The 24,214-nt window shown below is 40.2% G+C and overlaps 1 protein-coding gene across 9 annotated transcripts in view; it reads right to left on the bottom strand.

Annotated features, from left to right (window-relative positions):
- Positions 1 to 24,214, bottom strand: part of FER (FER tyrosine kinase) — a 412,813-nt gene that overhangs the window by 73,914 nt on the left and 314,685 nt on the right. For all 9 annotated transcript variants that reach the window (XR_010588818.1, XM_024106728.3, XM_005281640.5 and 6 more), the window contains one exon: positions 18,398 to 18,521. Coding sequence is in view for 8 of the 9 variants with exons in the window: in XM_024106728.3 (XP_023962496.2) it covers positions 18,398 to 18,521 (124 nt within the window). In the remaining variant the exon portion in view is untranslated. The remainder of the gene's footprint in view (positions 1 to 18,397; positions 18,522 to 24,214) is intronic.

Here is a 24,214-nt window from a genome sequence, read left to right as displayed (position 1 = left end):
GGGTGTCCAGTTTATGGCTAAGATCAAATAATTACTTTGGTATATCAGGAGAATGCAAGGAAACAAGCAATATCTTTTACCTCGGAAGTCAGCTGGCAGTAGGCTTGCTTCATGAATAAAAGATCGCAGCCAAGCCTGGCTGGGACACTGGAAGGATTCTGGGTAAGCTTTTGCTTTTAAGACAAAGTCTTATTAGTTAAGTTTAGGATCTAATAGGCATGTTATGATTTTATTTTATGTGTATCCCTTTGTTTCCAATATTTCTGGTTATCACGTGAATCTCTGTTCTTTGTTAAGTAAACTTATACCTGCTTTCTCTGTAAATACATCTAAGTACTGTGTCTTAGAGCGAGCTGTGCTCTACGGTGTAACTGATTGTGTTGTACTGGTCCTTTGGAAATAGAGGATCTAGGTATTCTGTGGGTGTCCAGTGGATCAGGGGCTGGGCACTCCAGGGAGATGCTTGGAGAAGTTGGGGGTTGGAGTTAACCTGTAAAGAGAGAGCGAAGCTTGCAGAGGCCTGGAAGCCAGTGCTTGTGCTGGGGGAACTGACCTACAGCAGGTACAGACAAGGCTTCCTCATGCTAAGGGCAGGTGGTAGCGAGATGCCTCACAACCCTGGGTACCCCTGGGAAGCATCACACCAGCTTAACTGGTGACAAACTAAATTCTTCTGATAAACAGAGTTGTTTTATAAGAATACACAGGAAATTTTTCAAATATTGTAAAGAAATAGAAAAACTTTTACCAAACAGACATAATAAAAAGAATAGCAGAAAATTAAAATGCTCTTACATTTATAAAGCATCTTTCATCCAAAGGAACAGGAACTTGGGAAGTGCCATACTGGATCAGATCAATGGTTCACCTGATCTAATATACCGTCTCAGACACTGGTTAGTATCTTTCATCCAAAGGAACAGGAACTTGGGAAGTGCCATACTGGATCAGATCAATGGTTCACCTGATCTAATATACCGTCTCAGACACTGGTTAGTACCAGATGCTTTAGAGGAAGAAACCCTGCAGCAGGAAATGATGGGATAACTGCTCTCCAAGGAAAATTTCCTCCTAACCCCTAACCAAGTGTTTAGGACACAAAGTGAAGAATACCACATTCAACTGCTATTGAACTTAAAAAAAAAATTCAATTAAGCAGAAAATTCCAGAAATGTTTTAAGGACTTGGGTTAACACTCTCATACAGGAAGTGCTACATGTCATTTAATAATCACAAATGGCTCAGACATCAGTTTTACATATCTTTTGAAATATGGTACCTCAAGCACCACAGCATCGTCTTGCTGCGGTAATGATTCAATAACAACAGTGAAAGGTGAACTACTGAATAACAAACACTATGTTTGAGAATCTTTGTTTAGACTACAGTTTTAGATTTATATAATTATGGAAGGTGCTCAGATGCTACATTGGTAAGCAAAGGATAAATAGATGGGAGAGAGAGAAAATGAAATAAAAACTAATCAAGTAAGCATGGATTACTTTGCAAACTTTGTTTTCATTTCTGAAGACGTACTGTAGCTTCAAATACCATTTAGAGTTGTAAATAAAACTGAGTTTGGTTAAACAAATTTTGCCCTCATTGGAGGTTTGACTATATTACAAGAAGTGACGACTTACTATGCTTAGGAAAGGCTAAAGTTTCAAATGGAGGAGTTGTTCTTTATGGGCCAATCTAAAATTGTTGCACTTTGTTGTTGATGCACAATAACTACATGTTCTATTACAGAAAGGCCTACATTTCAGTAGAAGTGAAGTGATTTCTGTATTTTATATAAAATTCAATGTTTGTAAAGTGCTATGGGTTCCTTCAAGATAAAAAATGCTATATAATGTAACTTATTTTTAAAAAATTGCAATGGTCAAGACAGAAATTCACAAATTGAGTTTGTGACGTTGTGCAGTCTATATGGTTTTATAAAAATATGATAAATGAATATAATGTAACTGGGATATGCTTCATGTAAAAGGTCTCTTGTAAGGTATCATTACAAAGCTTATAATCTACTGAGTGTGATCATCCTATTTGTATAAATGTATCACTCTTGTAATGTAAAATGTAAAACTAGAAATATAAAATTTAACTCTGAGGGCCTATTGTAATTATGCAAAGTGTGGGCCATTAATGGTGGTTTGGAATCTTGATGACTCCCATTAACCAGGACCATTGTCTGCAGATGGCTGTGTTCTACCTGTGAGTCTTCCTGTATGTGTGTGTGCTGGCAAGTGGGTAATGAAGTCTTGCAGTGACATGTGATCATGTCACCTGAACTGGAATCCATCTTTAACCTGGTGCTTTTCCAGTGAGGGGGGGTGGAAACCCAGAAGGACAAAGGGTTCCCGCCTTATGCAAAAGATATATAAAGGGGTGGAACAGAACAAAGAGAGAGAGAGGAGCCATCATGAAGAATCCCCTAACTACCACCTGAGCTGGAACAAGAGCTGTACCAGGGGAAAGAATTGTGCCCAGGCTTGGAAGGTGTCCAGTCTGAGGAAAAAACTTACTAAAGCATCTCTGAGGGTGAGATTATCTGTATTCAGTTTGATTAAACAGATTTGCGCATTTTATTTTATTTTGCTTGGTAAGTTATTTTGTTCTGTCTGTTACTACTTGGAACCACTTAAATCCTACTTTCTATATTTAATAAAATCACTTTTTACTTATTAATTAACTCAGAGTATGTATCAATACCTGGGGGAGCAAACAACTGTGCATATCTCTCTATCAGAGGGTGAACAATTCATGAGTTTACCCTGTATAAGCTTTATACAGGGTAAAACGGATTTATTTGGGTTTAGACCCCATTGGGAGTTGGGCATCTGAGTGCTAAAGACAAGCACACTTCGGTGAGCTGTTTTCAGGTAAACCTGCAGTTTTGGGGCAAGTAATTCAGACCCTGGGTCTTTGTTGGAGCAGACGGGAGTGTCTGGCTCAGCAAGACAGGGTGCTGGAGTCCTGAGCTGGCAGGGAAAACAGGAGCAGAGGTAGTCTTGGCACATCAGGTGGCAGCTCCCAGGGGGTTTCTGTGATCCAACCAGTCACAGAGTTATATGGGAAAACTTACACAATGCATAAGCAGTGGCTTCAGTCTATGATTAAGAATCTCTGCTGTTCATTTAAACTAAATTCACCCAAAACTTAATTATAACAATGTAGCTTAGTACTAGAATCTGGAAACATTTAGTAAAAATAGCACTTTCCCTTAATTTTATAAACAGTGCATGTATTTCAGAGATCATGATGCATTTCGAAGATTCATGTCACTACATAATGTATGAAGCAGGGTAAAATGTTCATAAGATATTTATGTACCAAACATGTTTTATTCAGCCACAGATCTGCTTTATGGCTTTGTGCTGCCAAACGGTTTATAAATGCCTCAAATGGCAGATATGATAATAGCAGTTTTGTCTATTCATATAATTTATATAAGAAATGAAGTCCGTATATTCAAGAAAGAATTAAGGGAGGGGGAAACTTTTACACCATGGGATTAAATATTCATTAAATGATCAAGAACTACCCAACTCAGTATCTTAAATGAGAAGGAACTAAATACACTGGAACTGTATAAACAGAAGAACAACTCCATCACATATTATTTATATAAATAAAAGACAGAGCAAGGAGGCAAGGAGAAAAGGGGGTGAGGGGAAGAAGAGACACTAAATGAAATGTTTGGCTTACTGAGCAGTTCTCTAGGCAGTAAAACAGAAGTTTACCACCAAAGTTATTTTTAATCCCATATTAAATATTCATCTTTTCTAGATAGATACAGCAATTTTTATAAAGCTTGAAGCACAGTCTGCCATACTCCAATGTCAATGTAACAAATAACCACAGTTACATGACAAATGGAATGAAACAAGATAGCATTCACCTGTCTGTGACCCTGAGAACATGACAGCACTTTGAAAACAGCACCACTGTTAGTCATTTTTGTGCTTGGTAATACCACCTTGCAAAACACAAGTAGCAGGCCGAAAACTAACAATTAAATAATACCTTTGAGCACTGTGAAGTGATGTCACGCCCACATAGTCTAATTCTTCTTGAAATACACTCTGAGTGCCAGATTGTGGCTTTTCTAGCCACTGCCACATTAGGGACATATTTGGAAAAGCACTGCATCAGCAAGCTCTGGCTGGAGGCATTCTGCCTTTGGAAAACACAAGCAGGCTGAATACCTCTTGGTGCACTGTGGTAGCATAACAATAACAGCAATTGCTACACCATTTACAAAGGAGCCACATATGTTCCCTCTCAGCACCACTAGCACTCAACTCTTCCTGGACTGCTGAGTGTGATTGGCCCTACTAATAACTGCCAACTCTTTTCACTTAGGGAGGGTATGCAGAAAGATCTGGCCTGCCCAATGCACAGAGGTGAGGGAAAAAGGGTTCCTTCAGCCTTCTTCTTCACTACACTCTTGCAAGATCAGGTCTTTCCACATTGTACTGCAATGTGGAAATCAGATTCAACACTGTACTTAAAGAGGCAATCTTAAGAACATGACAATGCTTGAAGGATTTTTTTTTTTAACAACAAAGAAATACTAACCAATTGAAGAAAAGTCCAATACAAAATAGTAATTCTCTGATCAAGCTTTTAGTGATAAGATTTTACTATTTCTGTAACAGAGCTGATGATATTTTGAAACATACTCCTTTATTTTAGAGCAGGCACTTCATCTAACAGGAAAACAAGATTCAAATGTATGACAATTGATTCCTTTTCTGCACTGTTTAAGTTCTGTTGATGACACCAACTCTCCAAAGGAAAAAATCTTGTTTGCTCATGCATGATCAAACAGCATTATTAACCACCAACACTACAGAACTATTTGCGTCAGTAGTAAATAATTAAACGTATTCTCTATTCATGAAGCAGGAGGCCACAAAAATGGTATTATGCAAACTCATTTCATTTTACCTAAACAATTTCAAACCAATTGTAAGAAGATGGTTAGCAATGACAATGATTGTACATTAAAGTACAAACACACTTTTCTAAAGACATAACTTAATGCACTTAATATATCTCTAGTTGAAACAGTAAAAATACAATTGAGACCCTAAGATTGATATTCATTCCAAATGACAGAAGGCATAAGGCTTTCTTTTATTTTAAAATAGAAATAAAGCCTCCTGAGATTTTCTTCAGAATTTTTATAATCCTTATCATCAAGAATGCTAAAAAACAGAGAGCAGCATATAAAACAAAAACTGAACATGAAGACTGTATGTAAGAAACAAGTAAAATCAACTGAACAGAAATTACAGATACTCTAATGAAGAGGAAGAAAAAAAATTGTCTAGTTATATTTCCTTTATTAGATTTCTTTGAACATGAAAATGGAATATGTTATTTAAAATTAACAGAACATTGGGGCTAACATCTACTGTGCTGTAATGAAGAACAGCAAATATCTTAGTGACCACAGCTGATCAAACCTCATCATTTAATTTTATCCAAATGAAGACTGGTTTAAAGGTAAACACCCAGATATTTTCAACCAAATAGTCTATGTGTAAGCGGGGGATTGGTCCCGCTATTGTGGGGAACTTTCCTGGCTTCTGCACTACCCCGGTGAAGTGGGCTAGCGAAAGGATCCGAGTCCTCGCTCCCACTTCCTTTACCCAGAGGCCTCCCTGCCCTTGAGGACTCCCCTTCCACTCTCCTGTCTGGCAGTGTCCTCATAAACCCCGACAAGGCTGGGCCCAGGATTCCTGGGGGGCTCGACCCCCAACCCTGCTGTGGTCACCCAGGACAGGGGCTAGGGTGTCCCCACTCCGGGGTACTCTCTCAGTACTGGGCACCTCCCTGACCCACTGATCATTTCATACAATTTAAAGCAAATACAAGTTGTTTAATTAACAATTAATTTTAAAAAAGAATAAGGAAAAATGGGAAAGGTTAAAGGAAAACACATCACCCTGCTCTGTGGCAGGGAACATTACAAACAGTGTCTCTGGAACGTCAGGGCAGTTCAGTCTGTTCCTTGTAGGTCCCAGGCCTGCTTCTCAGACCCTGTCTGTGCTACAGGGACGCTGTGGGTTGGACACTTGCTCTGGTGGTGGCCACACGCTCTCAGGCTCTAGGTGGCAGGACCCTTCTTCCCAGCATCGCCCCCGCCCGGTCGGGGTTATGATCCCCCTGCAAGTCTGGCCTGCAAGGCCTCTTGGCTGAGGCGTCTCCCTGTGCTGGGCCCACTGCCCAGGGTCCTCCTCACTCTCCCCAGCTGCTCACCACACTCGGACTGCACACGGCTCCGGACTGCCCCAGCCCCAGCTCTGGACTGCTCCAGCCCCAGCTCCAGCTCCACTCTGCCTCAGCACGGCTGCTGCTGCTGCTCTGCCTTCAGCTCCCTGGGCTGCTTCTCTGGCCTCTCTGGCTCTGGTTGCTGCAGCTCTGCCCCCAGCACAGCTCTGCTCTGCAGGCTGCTTCTGTGACTCTGCTCCCAGCTCTGACCTGCTTCCTGGCTGCTTGTCTGGCCCCTCTGGCTCTGGTTGCTACAGCTCTGTTCCCAGGGCAGGGCTGCTCTCTCTGGGCCGTGCTCTGGCTTTGGGGCTGCAGCTCAGCTCGGGCCCCTGCTCTCTCCTTAGCTCGGCCCCACTCTGTCTGACTCAGGCCATTCCAGTTCACACAGAGGACAGGACCCCCCCCCCCCCCCCCCGGCCTCCTGACTCTCTGATTAGCCTGCCCGCCCTGTCAATCAGGCTGATCTGGAGCATTGGCCTCTCCCCATTGTTCCTGGGGACAGTCAGTCTCAGGCTCCTGATTTGCCATCGATCCTTCCCCTTTTAGTGCTGGGGGCTAGCCAACCAAAACACCCCCACTGAGTGTTAGTAAGGGGGCAACAGTCCCCTTACATATGTATATATGACACCTTAATTATAAGGCACTTCAGAGTGTTTATTCAGTCAGAATATTTGCCTCATTAAACAATCCAAAGCTCTCAGACATAAGGTAATAACATTGTTCCAAGGTTATTCTTCGTAGAGTTATGACAGAGAGTATCACTTCAAGAAGAATTCTTGATTGTAAAACAAAATTTAGTGGGTCTATCCAGTTGACAGAAATATAAATGAATGAACCTTTACAAACTTAAAAAAAAATGTACACCACACTCAAACTATATTAAAGTATTAAATTCAGTCGTGTATTACCTTCTCTGTCCCAATATGGTAAAGTGCACTGTATGTAGAGTATACTACATGTCAAATGTATTCTAAGAAGAGAACAATTTTCTTTCCATAGCTACCACAAGTAAAAAAGTTGTAAAACATTTTAGGTATGTTAAAATATTCAAAATACACTACTGTCATTCATATATTTGTTAAGCAAGTTATGCCTTTCAAGGGCTACTGTAACTAGTGCCTCTGATTGTTTTGCAAATGTATTTTGGTCATGAGCCAGCTTGTCATTTCAACTATCTTCCCTTATTTTTGTTCAACTTGTCTATTTGTTAGACAAGGCTACTGATGTACACTTTCTTGATAGTTGCCTGTGTCATGTACATTACACAGTAAAGGGATAATCTTCATTTTTCTATGTAATTTATGCAAAACAAATGTATGTGGTGCATATTTCTTTCAGTTATGTAATTTTAAAGCACACTCTTTCAGACTCTAGGACAGAGGTGGGCAAACTATGGCCCCGGGGCCGCATCCAGCCCTCCAGACATTTTAATCCGGCACTTGAGCTCCCACCAGGGAGTGGGGTCAGGGGCTTGTCTCACTCCGTGCAGCTCCAGGAAGCAGCAGCATGTCCCCCTTCGGGTTCCTACACGTAGGGGCAGCCAGAGGGCTCTGCACACTGCCCATGCCCCAAGCGCTGCCCCGCAGGAACTGCAGCCAATTGGAGCTGCGGGGTGGCGCCTGTGGACAGGGCCGTGTGCAGAGCCACCTGGCCGCCCCTTCGTGTAGGAACTGGAGGGGTGACATGCCACTGCTTTGGGAAGCTGCTTGAGGTAAGCGCCACCTGGAACCTGCACCCCTGACTCCCTCCTGCGCCCCACCCCCCTGTCCCAGCCCTGATCCTCCTCCTGCCCCCGAAACCCCTCAGTCCTAGCCTGGAGCACCCTCCTGCACCCCCAACCCCTCATCCAGCTCCAGCTCCACCCCAGAGCACGCACCCCCAGCTGGAGCCCTCACCCCCCCCCCCTTACTCCAACCCTCTGCCCCAGTCTGGAGCCCCCTCCCGCACCCTGAACTCCTCATTTCTGGCTCTACCCCAGAGCCCGCACCCTAACCCCCAATTTTGTGAGTATTCATGGCCTGCCATACAATTTCCATACCCAGATGTGGCCCTCGGGCCAAAAAGTTTGCCCACCCCTGCTCTAGGCGAAATTCTGGCCACTTTGAAATCAATAAGAGTTTTGCTACTGACTTCTGTTGGAACAGGATTTCACCCTATGGGCCTAACTCAGGCACGGTCAAACTTTGGTGTTTGTACAAGCTGCAAAAATAGAATTAAAATGTACTGTATTTGGACTTGGATGAAGTTAAGGAGAGCCCCCCATTCTGAAGCAGGAGTAATCTGATTAAGACTCAGAATAGCTGGAACAGGAAGCATTTTGACCTAATCCCTGAAGGCATGTGCTCTAGGTTTGTTTATGGAAGACTTCCAGAGTATTTACTCCATTGTTTTCAGGGAGGCTGGAGTAGGGAACATTACTTCATTCGTGCTTGGCCATACCTTTTCGCATATACTGTATATATATGGAAAAGAGATGGCTTGAATTTGGCACTAAGTGTAAACTACATATTTAGGCTTGGAAGGATTAGATTTTTATTCGTAAATGTCGATTTCACTTTACACACATAAACCAATGAAAAAATATTTCCATTGATGATAATCAAAATTTACAGATAGGCAAAGTAAGAAAAATGTTGCTTGAGAAAATAAGAGATTGTTTTCAATATACACCTCTATCCCGATATAACGCAATCCGATACAACGCGGTAAAGCAAAAATGGTTTTCTGTCTCATCTACAACATACTTTTATTCTGTTTAATCCCAGTTTATACATTTAATGATTACCGCGTCCATATTCAGTATGTATGTTTTTACAAGCCTGCCTTGGATCCAAAGTCGAAACACAAAGCCGAGCATATTTACAGCATTTTTAAACTTTCACTCCGACTTTCATTGCATAAAAAACAGTCTTGTCTGCAAGTCTTAATTAAAGTTATAAAGTTCACAATTTAAATCCGTTGATAGTTTAAAACCATTGAAAGTTTAAACTCGTTTTGCAGACAACAAAACCATATGCGAGGTGGTTGCTAATTTTCAACGGCCATTATAATAAAAACAGCCTTTGTATTTATAACCATGAATAATTTATCAAAAAGGAGAGTTCAGTCTAACTTCATTGTTGACTAATCTGCTGCCGCCTTGCCAGTTTAAAGCTGTTACAAAACCATCCGTGGTCGGTGCCTCGGCTCTTAAAATGTGGCTTTTATCAAATTACATACATACAGTACATTGTCTGTACAAATATGCATGTATCGAAGTGGTGAACGAATGTGCAACAATGAGAAGGCAGGGGTAAATGTATGTTGCCTGCCCATGGTCCCATTAGGCATTCTCATCTCTCCCACCTATTTTAATCTCGTTTCTAAATTGTGGGCAGTATAGATTAGGCTTAAGTTGTCTCACTAGTTGTATTTTGGAAACACTGTAACTCTGCACTGACATTTTCTAAACAATTAAAAAAAATTGTTAGCATTAATATTAAAATATCATTGACGTAATGGCAAGTAGTTCATAGCCACGGAAATGAAAGGCATGGACAGTCAAAGAAAAATTGGAAGCTTTGGACAGACTGAAATCAGGAATGAGCCAAGCGAAGGTCTCAAAAGAACACGGAGTGGGAGAATCAACATTAAGAGGATGGATTAAAGATGAGGAAAAATTACGATCAATGCTAGTTGAACTGGATGAAAGTGAAGGCCTGGAAAGGAAGCACCTAAACACTGTCCAGGATAACCAACTAGATAGAGCAGAATTTACGTGGTTTACCCAAGAACGCTCTGACGGCACACCAATTTCCGGTGACATTATAAGGAAACAAGTGGAGAAATTGAAGAAGGATCTCGATTTTAGACGCTCGGGCGAGGATGCTTCTGCACATCAAGGTAACGAATTTAAAGCTAGCAGTGGATGGCTTAATAGTTTTAAAAAACGTCATGGCATTCGGTAAGTCACAAATTTCAGGAGATATGCGCTCCGCAGATATAAAAGCTTGCAATGAACACCCGCTAAAGTTACAAGAGATCATCATCGAGGGTGGCTATGCTTCTGAGTAAATCTATAACACTGATGAAACTGGCTTATGTTACTGTATGCTGCCGGATAGAACACTTGCTTCTAGGACCGAAGAATAAAAGGCCGAAGGTTTTAAGGTGATAAAAGAAAAAGTGACAATACTTTTCTGCGCGACTAAAACCAGTTCACATAAACTTAAACCTCTGTGCATAGGCAAATCCAGGTCACCTAGGGCTTTCCACCATAAGAACATGGATTCGCTTTCATTCATTTATCGCCATTCAAAAAATGCCTGGATGACATCAGATATTTATGAGGAATGGTTTAATAAATATTTTGTACCAGCTGTCCAGAGCCACCTATGCAGATAAAACCTGGAGCCAAAGGCATTGGTCCTACTTGACAACTGTCCCGCTCACCCCCCAGTTGAGACCTTAACCAGCAAAGACAGGAAGATAAAGGTGAGCTACCTTCCTAAGAACACAACGTCCAAAATACAGCCCCTTGATCAAGGCATTATAGCCACATTTAAAATGAACTATGTAAAGCCTTAGTAAAGAAAATTGTTGAGGACAACAGTAGCATAACGGATGTAATCAAGAAAATGAATTTGCTGGATGTATTTAACTTAGGCGAGACAGCCTGGCTAGAAATCACTCCGTCAATGATAGAGAAATGTTGGCATTGTGGTCTCAAAAGTGCTTTTGTCACTGAAAGCGACGACAACCAAGATGAGGAGGAAGACGAAGATGAGAACAACTTTGAAGGTTTTACGGAAGAAGAGGCCATGGAGGCAAAACGAGTCTACAGGGAACTTATGGCTCAAAGTGGGATAGCTGGATGGAGGTGGATGCTATGTGTCCAACCTATGAACGACTTACAGATGTAGATATAATTCATAATGTTGCCCCTCAACCACCTGGTGCCTCGGAAAATGTGTCTAACCCTGAGGATAGTGACGAAGAACCCTTGGAGCCACCGCCCAAAGCTGCTGATGCAGTTGTAGATTAGAGATTGGTCTTAAGTGGCTAGAAAGCCAGGATGTGAATAGATTGCAAATACTGTAGTTAAAATCCATAATTGACCTGGAGAAGAAGGCGGCTCGCAGTAGCATGAAGCAACAAAGTACAAGTTTTTTTAAAAATTAAAAATATTTTAAGGGGTGCATCTTAAATAAGAAAGCATCTTGTACACCAAAAAAGGTATTTACCATTTTATCAATGTCTCTAAAACTTGTTAAAATGAAGCTAAAAAAGGTAAAGTAATCCTTTTCTATAAGTAAAAACTCCAATTTCAAAAATGTTTTCAAACTACAGTATTTAATAGTTAACAGTTCATATTACTTAACAATCTACATATAACATAGTTGTCTAAGTGACAAAGTGCCCCATGCTCCTATTTGCTAAAACACCAAAACCCTTTTTTACAACAATTTGTAAGGATGTAAAAGCATTTTCTGATATTTTATGTGAATGTTGCATTTTCCTAAGCATTACACGCAGACCAAACGATTGATGTATGATGAAACCTAGCCCACGTGGTTGTATTTAGCAGTGTTTAATACCTGTGTTGTTAATACACTGTATCTTTTAAGTAAGCTTATAAAATAATTGTTGTAATTAAAGAAAGGAGATACAATTTAACCATTGTAGAACAGATTTATTTACTGCATACACCGTGTTAGTTCTAACAAAAAAGATTTGCTGACTATTAATAATGGAAATGCTCGAGGCCAATATAACGCGGTTTCACCTATAATGCGGTAAGATTTTTTGGCTCCCGAGGACAGCGTTATATCAGGGTAGAGGTGTATTTACTTGGCATATTTTGACATGTTAAGTTGACCATACAGTTGTAACTTTATAAAGCTTTAAGTTTTTGAATCTCAGCACTTCAATGAATCTCATTGAATAATTGTCTGACTCCACCCCATTGCCTGACCCTTCCCATAATTTCCCACAACTGTGAACATTTAAATAAACAAACATAGGGGAAAAAGCTTATAAATAAATATTGACATCCGTTCAAATTATAAAAAAATACAAATCTAATTCTGTCAAGCCTATATATATTGCAGATGCATAGTTCATGGTTTATAGTTAATGATTTTGAAGAGAAACTGGCATCAATCTTTTTTAAATGGACTCATTTTTAAAATGCCAGCTTCTCATAAACCACTCTACACATAGCACTTCCTGAATTTTTTTAACTCTTAAAAAATAGTTTCTTCGCCTCTGTTGCTATTTATAAAGGTCTTCCAGCAATGGGGAAGCCAACCTACTTATCAGGAAAAACACTTAAACTGATTCTGCACAAAGTGCTGCCAAATGAACAAAATAAACAAACTGAAAAAAGAAAAATTCTGCTAATTTTTTTTCAGTTATAAGTAATCTTAGGTGTTGTAACTATTGTTGATACAAAATTTCAGGTGAAAATGTGATTTTCAAGTTCAGAGTGTCCCAATGACAAATGGTCACACTATGCTATTAATGAAAAAGATAAAAGAAATCCAAAATATATTAGTTTCAATCAGTCTTAATATGACATTAAATTTATCTAAGTTCTCCTAATCATGATTTCTATTAATCTTCATTAGGAAAAAATGGGGGTGGAGGAAGGGAAAGTACACACACACACACACACACACACACACACACACACACAAGGCATAATCTCTGAACCAGGTATTGAAACAAGATTGGTTTGGAAGCTAAAAATAAAATTACAGATAAATGTATTCAACAAATGCAATCAAATATTGGAAGGGAAAAGTCAGTCATAAATGCTTATCCAGCCAACTGAGATGATCCACATCTCTATGCTAATCTTGTATTTTTAATTAACAGATAAAATGGTAAAATCTAAACAATTGCATGCAGTAAAAAATGAAAAGCAAGAAACAATTTTTCAAGCTCAAGTTAATTAAATGGAGATGTAGTAACTGTGTATTGCTGTATTTGTGCAACTGCTCTAAAAAAAAAACACAAAAAAACCCACCTCCTCATGCAAAAATGTTTTATTTCAGCCCACTGACTTCTGCTCTGTCTTCTGGTTCAAGATCAGAAAACTTCTAATCTTTAGAATTTAGATGAGCTCAGAACATGAATTAAACTATCACTCACATGCATTAAGCATTCTAATCCTAGCATACTTAATCTACACACATACACTCACTACCAAACACACAGAAGCACAACAGGAAAACGTAAAACAATGGCCAGGGCTGCTATTGCACTAGCCAAACTGTTAAATGACCATGCAAAAAGTATGAATCAATCAGTGAGTTTCATACAACAAGATAAATAACTTTTAAATAAAAGCTCCTAATGGGCTACCTTCCAGGGACAGACAGTATAGTTCACTGGTGGGCAGCCTGCGGCCCACATGCAGCCCATCAAGGTAATCTGATTGCGGGGCACAAGACATTTTGCTGACGTTGACGGTCTGCAGGCACCACCTCCCCTCACCCTCCCAGCAGCTCCCAGGGGCCACAGTTCTCTGTTCCCATTCAATGGGAGCTGCAAGAAGCGGCAGCCAGCACGTTCCTGAGGCCTGCTCCTTCCCGCAGCTTCCACTGCCAGGAACGACGAACTGTGGACACTGGGAGCTGCGGGGGACAGTGCCTGCGGATTGTCAACATCAGCAAAATGTCTCGCGATCCGCAATCAGATTACCGTGATGGGCTGCATGCGACCCGCAGGTTGCCCACCACTGGTATAGTTACTCCAACAGTAGTATGTTAATGGTAGCTCAGATGCTGAGCAATCTTCAATTTCATGATAAAATAACTGAAATGCACATAGTCTCAAAAGAATAGCAAAATAAATACAGTATCTAAAAAAATATACTAGGGCTTTTAGAAGATCTTTAGCATAATACACAGAGAAAAATAGTACCGCAGAAAGAGCAGGGTATGAGAGTAGAACATTTTCCTTTTTTGCTTCAATCTACAGAATAGAAACTGTTTCTAATTACGTTATTTTTATTTTTTGATGAAAGCAGTAATAATAAAGCCTTTCTGCAGTATATTTTAAACAAAATACAAGATATTCTGCTGTCAGGTCCATTTTTATCTATAGCTAGTTCTCCCCCCCCCCTCCTTTATTTATTTATTTTTTTTAACCTAGAAGATCAATTTCCAATCCCATGTATTTTCTCAAATTCTTGTTGCTTTTCATAATGCCAATGCCTGATCATACAATTAATTTAGTTTTGCCATTACAATAAAACATTTCTCAGCAATCAACTTATCTAGCACTAGACTATGTCCTTGTCTTATCTGGCAATGCAGGAAAATAGGAAGGGACAAGGTCTCCCATATTCTTTGTACAGCCCACATACGGGCACACATGCAATCCTAGGTCTTCAGAGAAACATAAGGACTGGAATCACAGGGGCTTTAACTAGGAGGGAAGTAGATGGAGCCATGGCTCTGCCACACATACACGCCAGCTAACAAAGCTGGTAGGCTGCATGGTATAGGTGTGTATGCGCACATATACATTCAGGTTATGATGTGCCTCACAAAAAGATGCTGTAAATTACTCCACTGCCATCACAGTTCAACTAAGGAGTACACAGAGAGACAGTGGCTCAATGAAGTTGAATCTCTCCAGAGCTCCCCACTGGAACAGTTTGGGTTCTTCACCATCCCCCTTGCTTCAGGTTGTGACTAAATGACACACGTTTAGTCTTTAGTAAACATATATAAAAAGCTGATAATCTGTCTTTCAGGCAATACTAGTTCCTGAGCTATGCTAACACGGAGAAAAATAGCAGCTATAGAATACCTAAGAACGTATACTGAAACCACTAAATACACCTCTACCTCGATATAACGCTGTCCTCGGGAGCCAAAAAATCTTACCACGTTATAGGTGAAACCGCATTATATCGAACTGGCTTTGATCTGCCGAAGTGTGCAGCCCCGCCCCTCCGGAGCACTGCTTTACCGCGGTATATCCGAATTCGTGTTCTATCGGGTCGCGTTATATCGGGGTAGAGGTATATATATATTTGAGGCCATGAGCCACAATTTTTCATCCTCTGATTACCTGCCAAATTCAGCACCATCAACTCACAGACCCTAATAAATTTACATTATGTGGCACCATCTAGTCAGATATTTTGCTAAGAGCTCAGAACATAGTACAATAAAGTACTATTCAAGTATTATGAAAGCTGAAATATATAGCTTTTTGATATACAGTTTATCGCCCTCCATATTTCATACCAGTAGTGTTGAATAGCTAATTTAACTGCTTGATTAAATTGTAAAACTGTAGTTATTTTCTTCAACATGTGTTTACAAGAAAAGAATATAAACACTATGTCCTTTTAATAAAACATTCTGTTTTTGTCAATCAAATAATGTGGGAATTCTGAAGTTAAAGAAAGAGCAATTACAAAATAGGAAATTCACACATCTACCCTCCCTATGCATAGATACCGCATGCTGTGTGTGATCCAGCACAGATTTCTGTATTTCACAAACCATTTCTAACTGTCTAAATTGACTTTATTTTAAAAATATGGATGCCGCAAAGCTCCACCCACACTAATAAATCATTGTTTCCATAGTAACTAATGTGGCAAAAGCAAAGGGAAACTAAAAATAGTACAAAGCGAACAAAATTTGACAAATCTCTGGCATTAAGAAAATGTGAGATGATGCAATGTATTACGCAGTTTTTATCACCCTTGTTTGAGAAGACCTGCGTAACTCATAGCTGAGCTTTGCCACTGTTGATTAATACAGGCATCCCAAACTCGTAACAATCAAAACTTTATATCACTCACACCGCCATCTCTCTCTATTCAATGTAGACCGTGAGCCATTCTGTATCCGAATATTTACTTTTTAAAAAAACCTCCCTAAAATATAGGTTTGAGAAAAAGATAATTAACAATTACAAAGTTAAACAAATATTACTGCAAATCATCTAATTAAAACCACTAGAAGATCAATCCTAAAACTACTTGGCCACAAAATTAGTCTGATTTGGGAGATAACATGTAGAGTGGCACCAAGTAAGAAGAAATACTAAGCAAGTAATATAAAAACAATTGAATGAGCATACAGGTTTTAAAAATTCACTGTAAATGAAACTGTATCCCCCAAAATACGATGGTATACGATTGCATTTGAAAAAGCCCAGAGTCTCCTTCACAGATAACAATAGGCAACCCCCACATATACAGCAAATAGCAATGGTTCCAATTAAGCTGAAAGATCCAGGAAATCGTTTTCCAGAGTTTGAAGAAAAGGATGGGGCACTTCTCCAAAAGTAAATTCTTTTAGCAATTATTTGTTTGCATTTTGCAGCTGACATGTTTTTATGTAATGAAAAATTGCCTTGCTCTTTTTCCAATAATCACCACTATAGAACACAACAAGTTGCTTACAAAGCTACAAAATACCATTTAGTTATTTATTTTCCCCCTTTTTTATTTTCTGGAAATCCTGAAGATCTGAGCAGGCACATTTCATCTAACAGTGAGTGGGACCAGGAACAAAATTAAATGATACAAATTTATAAGGACATTTAAAAGCACTTCATGTTTATGATTCTGCTTTGATTTATATTGTGGTTATATTTTCTTAAACGAAAATACCACACTTGGATTTATTCTAACACGTTAGAATGCTGGGTTTTGAATCCTGTTGTTTTCCCATATTGTTTGTAATACCTCGCTAAGATTTTCACTATTGGATACTTTACATTTAGAGGTTTCAGAGTAGCAGCTGTGTTAGTCTGTATCCGCAAAAAGAACAGGAATACTTGTGGCACCTTAGAGACTAACAAATTTGTTTGAGCATAAGCTTTCGTGGGCTACAGCCCACTTCTTCGGATGCATCCGAAAGCTTATGATAAAATAAATTTGTTAGTCTCTAAGGTGCCACAAGTATTCCTGTTCTTTTTACATTTAGACTTTTTTTTGTTTCTATGTTTCTTATGTAGCACAAGCTATCATGAGTGTTTTGTTAATTCATCTGTGCATCACTGATAATGTTAGTACAATTTTGGGCACAGAGTTTGATAGCTAATAGTAATTCCTTAAGTGGATGTAAAGTAAAGCACAAAACATGGGGACATCTACATAAATAATGCCTACAAAATATTGTGAAGTATATGGTGGATGTTTTTTTCTAAAGATATTTTTTTAGAATTTATAAAACATTCCCCTAATCCAGATTAAGATAAACATTTAACTTGACCTATCTGATAGTGGGACAAATTCATACCTGAAATAAGTAAGGGAATTATCATTCAGGTCTCCAAAAATCTGACTTCAGTGGAGTTGTACTAGGTATGAAATTAGACCATTAAAATAGGTTAAGCAGCGCAAAACTTAGTTAAAACCTTTTTTTTTAACTGTAGTTTGAGCCATATCATCATTGTTAACAAGGAATTACAATTATATTCCTGTCATCTTCTACCCTCATAGTGATACATATATGCCATACTAAAAAGCTATACATTTGGGATATTTGGGAAGACAACTGGGGGTAAACTCTTTAAATTCCACTGAAATACAGAACGCTCCACAGTGGGACTGAGTTGGAAAAAATGGCAAATATGTTACTAGAGAGTATAGGGACTGTTTGGAAAGTTGGCATGAGTGAATACTGTCTGATGTACACAACTTCTGCTGTTAGCCCATCTTCATGATTTTACATATCAACGGGTTTCCCTAAAATGGGAAATGTTAGCATATTAACATGTTTCTTCTGGCTATGCATGTGTCTCTTAGCTTCAGACATGACTATAACTGGTTAATTAGTTTCTTTAATTGTGCCATAATCCTTTCCTGCCATATCAACCATGTTCTTCTTGACTCAAATTCTCTCTCAGTGAGACATTCATTGCATGTTTAACTTGTCTTTCCTGTCTTAATCGTTGAATAACAGAATAGCTTGAAACCAGAGTTACTAATCATTGAATTAAAAACCTAGACACAGAATCAGATCTCTTAAAAAAATGTAGCTTATTTTACATTTTAAAGATCCATCCAGTTTATATTAAGCACTACACATTTACTTTGTTATCTAGCCATTAAAGTGGCCAAAACTGTAGTATGGAAAATAAATATCTTCCTTACCTGTGTATACAGTTTTTAGACTCGAGATATGCCATACCAGCAGCAGCATCTAATGAAAATTTCACTAACTGTTTGGTTTTTAGCTCATCCTTCTTCTTTCTTAAAAAGGAGAGGAAATCGCCTCCTAGAGAAATAGATGGACAATGAGACATGACAGCAATGATATTCACATTTATCTCTTATTAGTGATGCTTGACAGAACAAAAAGTATTACACTATCAGCCATGCTTTTCAACCAATTTGTTTGAGGCTAAGATAAAAAAGAAAATAGAAAGAATACATTCTCATCATTATGTGGCCTCCTTAAGCTGCCCCGAATATTGCTTTAAGTGCTTCAATGTGCAAGCTGTACAAAGAATGAAAAAATTAATCAAGTCCATATTTTTACTACACTATACATCATATTTCTCTATGTATATTCAATATATATTTGCATAACTATGAATTATGGAGTAAAGAATCTATGGATAATAGGGTGTCATAAAAAGTAGCTTTAATCACATCTTTCAGCTGCAACAGTTTATTAAAAACTGAATATTGCAATAGATGATGAGTTTGTATTTGCAGATTTATAACAGTTAAGTAATGTCTCTGCGATTGATGATTAGGGCAAAAGTAAACAAGAGAGAAAGAGGTTACGGGAAGCAATGCACTGCTACATGCTGATGGTTAGAAACGTGAATTAATCTAAAATATGCCTCACTGCAGCAGGCAATGCCAGAAGTCATAGTATAGCTTTTTCAAGTTTGAAGGTTTACATGTTATTATATAGAGAGCCATTTCTCTAGCCTTCATTTCATTTTACTGTGTACTGAACTGATCCTAGTGATCCTCTCTCAAGTAATGCCCCATGACAGTTTTCATATACTGTCCTTCTTGGCACTAAAAAGAGGCATTACCATATGTTAAAAGTTTCAGCGGGGATTTTCTTAGCAGGAAATATCTATTTATATTTCACATTATAAGAGATAAACTGAGGGGTTATTAGAGAAAGGTTTTATTAACAGCAGACATTTGCTCCTTCTAGCGCTATGGCCCTCAAATATTAAGCTGGAATGTTTGTGAAAGGAATTAGCATCTTAATCATCAACTCCTACACTTTTTTACCCACATTACCAAGAATCTATGCTTCTTTTGATACAAAAGCTCTAGAGGTGATGGCTCACTGGGTTGGTTCCTCAATGAAAGCTCCCAGTAAGCTTAACCTACAGCTAAAACTCTGCTGCTTTACCCCCTTTGATTACCCACGGGGCACCACAAACATTTTAGAAACAAATATGCTTTCCTTCAACCTGATTTCTGATTAACTTTTGTGTGTCAGGCGAACGTGACAAGAGAACGTGAATAATATTTTATCATCTTTCATGTATCCTTTATTATTTACCAATTCCCAGGAATAAAATGAGGGCTTTTTAAAGGAATGTACATGATAGATATATAGATACACACATTTCACTTAGGTATGTACATATGTATATATGTCATCACAGGGCTGGTGCAAGGATATTTTGCGCCCTAGGCGAAACTTCCACCTTGCGCCCCCCCTCTCCCCCCTGCCGCTGCAGCAGCTCGGCAGGGAGGAGCCGCCTTCCGGAGGCACCGGAGAGCCAGAGCGTCGGCGAACCCCAGCAATGGAGGAGCCGGCGCGGCGCAGGGGGGCAGTAGCCCTGCAAAGGCGGCAATGCCGCTAGTGAGGAGCAGCCGCACCCCCCCGCCCCTCTGCCCAGGCTGCGTCCCGGCGTCCCCCCCCGGGGGCTCCAGCAGGCTGCAGTGGATGCATGCGGGCGCCAGCCCCCGTGTGCCCCCCAGCTACCCCTCTCGCTGTGCTCGGGCTCTGTGGCTCCCGGGCATGTGAACCGCCATCACCGTCGGGGCACGGGGCCCTGAGCCTGCTCTGGGAGGGGCAGCAGCGGTGGTTGCGGCTCACACTCCCGGGAGCCACAGAGCCCGAGCATGGCAAGGAGGGAGCCGGGGTGTGTGTGCACGGGGGCCACCGCCCATATGCATCCGCTGCAGCCTGCAGGAGCCCCCGGGAGGGGCCGCTGGGCCGCAACCTGGGCAGGAGGGGCGGGGGGCGCCGCCGCCTTTGCAGGGCTGCTGACCCTCTGCGCCACGCGGGCTCCTCCGTGGCTAGGGCTCGCCGCCCCTGTAAGCCGACACTCTGGCTCTCCGGTGCCTCCAGAAGGTGGCTCCTCCCTGCCAAGCCAGGGCACTGCTTTTTGGCGCCCGCAACCGCCTAGTTCGCCTAGTGGTTGCACCGGCCCTGTGTCATCACTAGGGCTGTCAATTGATTTAAAAAATTAATCGCATAATTAATCTCGCTCTTTAACAATAACAGAATACCATTTATTTAAATATTTTGGTTGTTTTCTACGTTTTCAAATATATTGATTTCAATTACAACACAGAATACAAATAGTACCCTGCTCAAGTTAAAAAAATTTTATTACAAATATTTGCACTGCAAAAAGCAAAAGAAATAGTATTTTTAATTTACCTGATACAATTACTGTAGTGCAATCTCTCTATCATGAAAGTGCAACTTACAAATGCAGATTTTTTTTTTTGTTACATAACTGCACTCAAAAACAAAACAATGTAAAACTTTAGAGCCTACAGGTACATTCAATCCTACTTCTTGTTCAGCCAATCACTAAGACAAACAAGTTTGTTTACATTTGCAGGAGTTAATGCTGCCCATTTCTTGTTTACAATGTCACCTGAAAGGGAGTACAGGCATTCGCATGGCACTGTTGTAGCCGGCATCACAAGATATTTACGTGCCTATGCACTAAAGATTCATATGTCCCTTCATGCTTCAACCATTCCAGAGAACATGCGACCATGCTGATGACGGGTTCTGCTCAATAACAATACAAAGCAGTGTGGACCAACACATATTCATTTTCTTCCTCTCAGTCAGATGCCACCAGCAGCAGGTGGATTTTCTTTTTTACTGTTTCAGGTTCTGTAGTTTCTGCATTGGAATGTTGCTCTTTTAGGACTTCTGAAACCATGCTCCACACCTCATCCCTCTCAGATTTTGGAAGGCACTTCAGATTCTTAAACCTTGGGTCAAGTGCTGTAGCTATCTTTAGAAATCTACATTGGTACCTTCTTTGCATTTTGTCAAATCTGCAGTGAAAGTGTTCTTAAAACAAACAACATGTTTTGGGCCATCATCTGAGATTTCTATAACATGAAATATATGGCAGAGTGTGGGTAAAACAGAGCAGGAGACAAACAATTGTCCCCCAAGGAATTGAGTCATAAATTCAATCAACTCATTATTTTTTTAACAAGCGTCATCAGCATGGAAGCCATGTCCTTTGGAATTGTAGCCGAAGCATGAAGAGGCATACGAATGTTTAGCATATCTGGCACGTAAATACCTTGCAATGCCAGCTACAAAAGTGCCATGCGAACGCCTGCTCTCACTTTCAGGTGACATTGTAAATAAGAAGTGGGCAGCTTTATCTCCCGTAAATGTAAACCAACTTGTTTGTCTTAGCGCCTGGCTGAACAAGAAGTAGGACTGAGTGGACTTGTAGACGCTAAAGTTTTACATTGTTTTGTTTTTGAGTGCTGTTACGTAACAAAAAAATCTACATTTGTAAGTTGCACTTTCATGATAAAGAGATTGCACTACAGTACTCATATGAGGTGAATTGAAAAATATTATTTCTTTTATCATTTTTACAGTGCAAACATTTGTAATAAAAATAATATAAAGTGAACACTGTACACTTTGTATTCTGTGCTGTAATTGAAATTAATATATTTGAAAATGTAGAAAAACATCCCAAAATATTTAATAAATTTCAATTTGTATTTTATTGTTTAACAGTGCGATTAAAACCGCGATTAATCACAACTAATTTTTTTAATTGTGATTAATTTTGAGTTACCCGTGTGAATTATCTGCGATTAATCAACAGCCTAGTCATCATATACTGGAATAAAATGCTGATGTGAAATCAGTTCGGTTTTACATGATATATAACTACATGCATTATAGCTGCATAAAGGTTACAAGCTCAATCCTCAAGTGCATGCAGTACTGGCTGGGCACAACCAGGGGAGAAGGGGAGACCCACAGCAGATTGTGGTTCTCCATTCCAGGGCTGTCCAAGGGCTGGTATGGTGTAGTTTGGACCAGTAGTTCTCAACCTGTGGTCCGCAGACCTCTGGGGGGTCCATGGATTATGTATAAGACTTAGAATGAAAACTGTCTGAACAGATTTCAACTATATATATATACAATAGATTTCTAAACGGGTCTGGACCTTTATTTGAAATTTCCAAAGGGATCCACACCACCATTCTAAATTTTTCAGGTGTCCTCAAATGAAAAAAGGTTGAGAACCACTGGTTTAGAGCAGCAATGGAGTTTTGCTAAACTATGCTCATCTGACCCATGGCCCCCAAGTGTAGGGCACAGTGCAATAAAACACTGGCCCATGTAGGGAACACTGCCTAGGCTTGCAGAAGTTGGCCTGCCAGGCTATAAAAGTGCAATGTAGACATCTAGGCTCAGGGACCCCGCCTGGAGGATGGGATCCAAAGCCTGGTATCCAGCTCAAGGGTACGTCTTCACTACCCGCCGTATCGGCGGGTAGCAATCGATTTATCCGGGATCGATATATCGCGTCTTGTTAAGACGCGATATATCGATCCCCGAACGTGCTCACCGTCGTCTCTAGAACTCCACCAGAGTGAGCGGCGATAGCGCAGTCGACGGGGGAGCCGCGGCCGTTGATCCCGCGCCATGTGGACCCCAGGTAATTCAATCCAAGATACTTCAACTTCAGCTACGCTATTTGCATAGCTGAAGTTGCGTATCTTGGATCGATCCCCCCTCCCCAGTGTAGACCAGCCCTAAGCCTCAACAGCCCTGCAGCCTGAGCCCTGGAAGCACAAGTCAGCTGATCTGGGCCAGCCACGGGTGTTTTATTGCAGTGTAGACATATTCTAAGGGTCTGTCTTTGCAAAGTTCTGGATACTGCATTTTAAGCTCTAATGAAAGATGAAAAGAACAGAATACCTACTGACTGAACACTAAGGGTTTGATCAACTCTGTGGAATAAGAGTCAAAACACAAAAATGGTTCAAGAGGGTGCACTACAAATAGGAAAAATGGGATGAAACTAAAAATGAAAAATGTGTGATAAATATTTGCAAAAAACGTCCTGCCACTGAGTTCTATTAGACTATTAAATACTCTCCCAAGTAAAGTGGAAGAAGCCCCATCATTTGGGCACACTTAAAGCTAAACTGGATAATGCACTAGTACATGTACAGCAGAGAACAATCCTGCACTGGCATAGGGTGGATTAGATGGCCAAATAGGTCTTTTCCATCTCTAAGGCTCTGTCTACACTACACCATATATAGTTGCGCAACTGTGCTGCAGTAGCATTTGTGATGGAGACAGTCTAAGCTGACGGGAAAGAACTCTCCCATCAGTTTAATAACTCCTGCCTCCATGACAGGTGATAGCTATGTCTATGGGAGAAGCTATCCCACCGACGTAGCGCTGTCTACACCAGCGCTTAGGTCAGTGTAACTTACACTGCTCGGAGGTGTTGATTATTCACACCCCTGAGAAATGTAAATTATATCAAAGTAACTTGTAGTGTAGATAAGGTCTAACTTTTGTCATTCTTTGTCTTGAAATCAGGACCTGTCAAATAAAGCAGGATACAACAAATTCACAGAAAAAGTATACAACAAAGAACATTCTACAAATAAAAAAGAGCTGCTGTGCCAATAAAACTAAATCCTAATGACCTAGAGATAGAGCTCAAATATTATTAA

Source organism: Chrysemys picta, chromosome 6 (genome assembly GCF_011386835.1).
Source record: "Chrysemys picta bellii isolate R12L10 chromosome 6, ASM1138683v2, whole genome shotgun sequence".
NCBI lineage: Eukaryota > Metazoa > Chordata > Testudines > Emydidae > Chrysemys > Chrysemys picta.
Note: the sequence above shows the minus strand (reverse complement) of the source record. Positions and strands in the feature narration are given on the sequence as shown.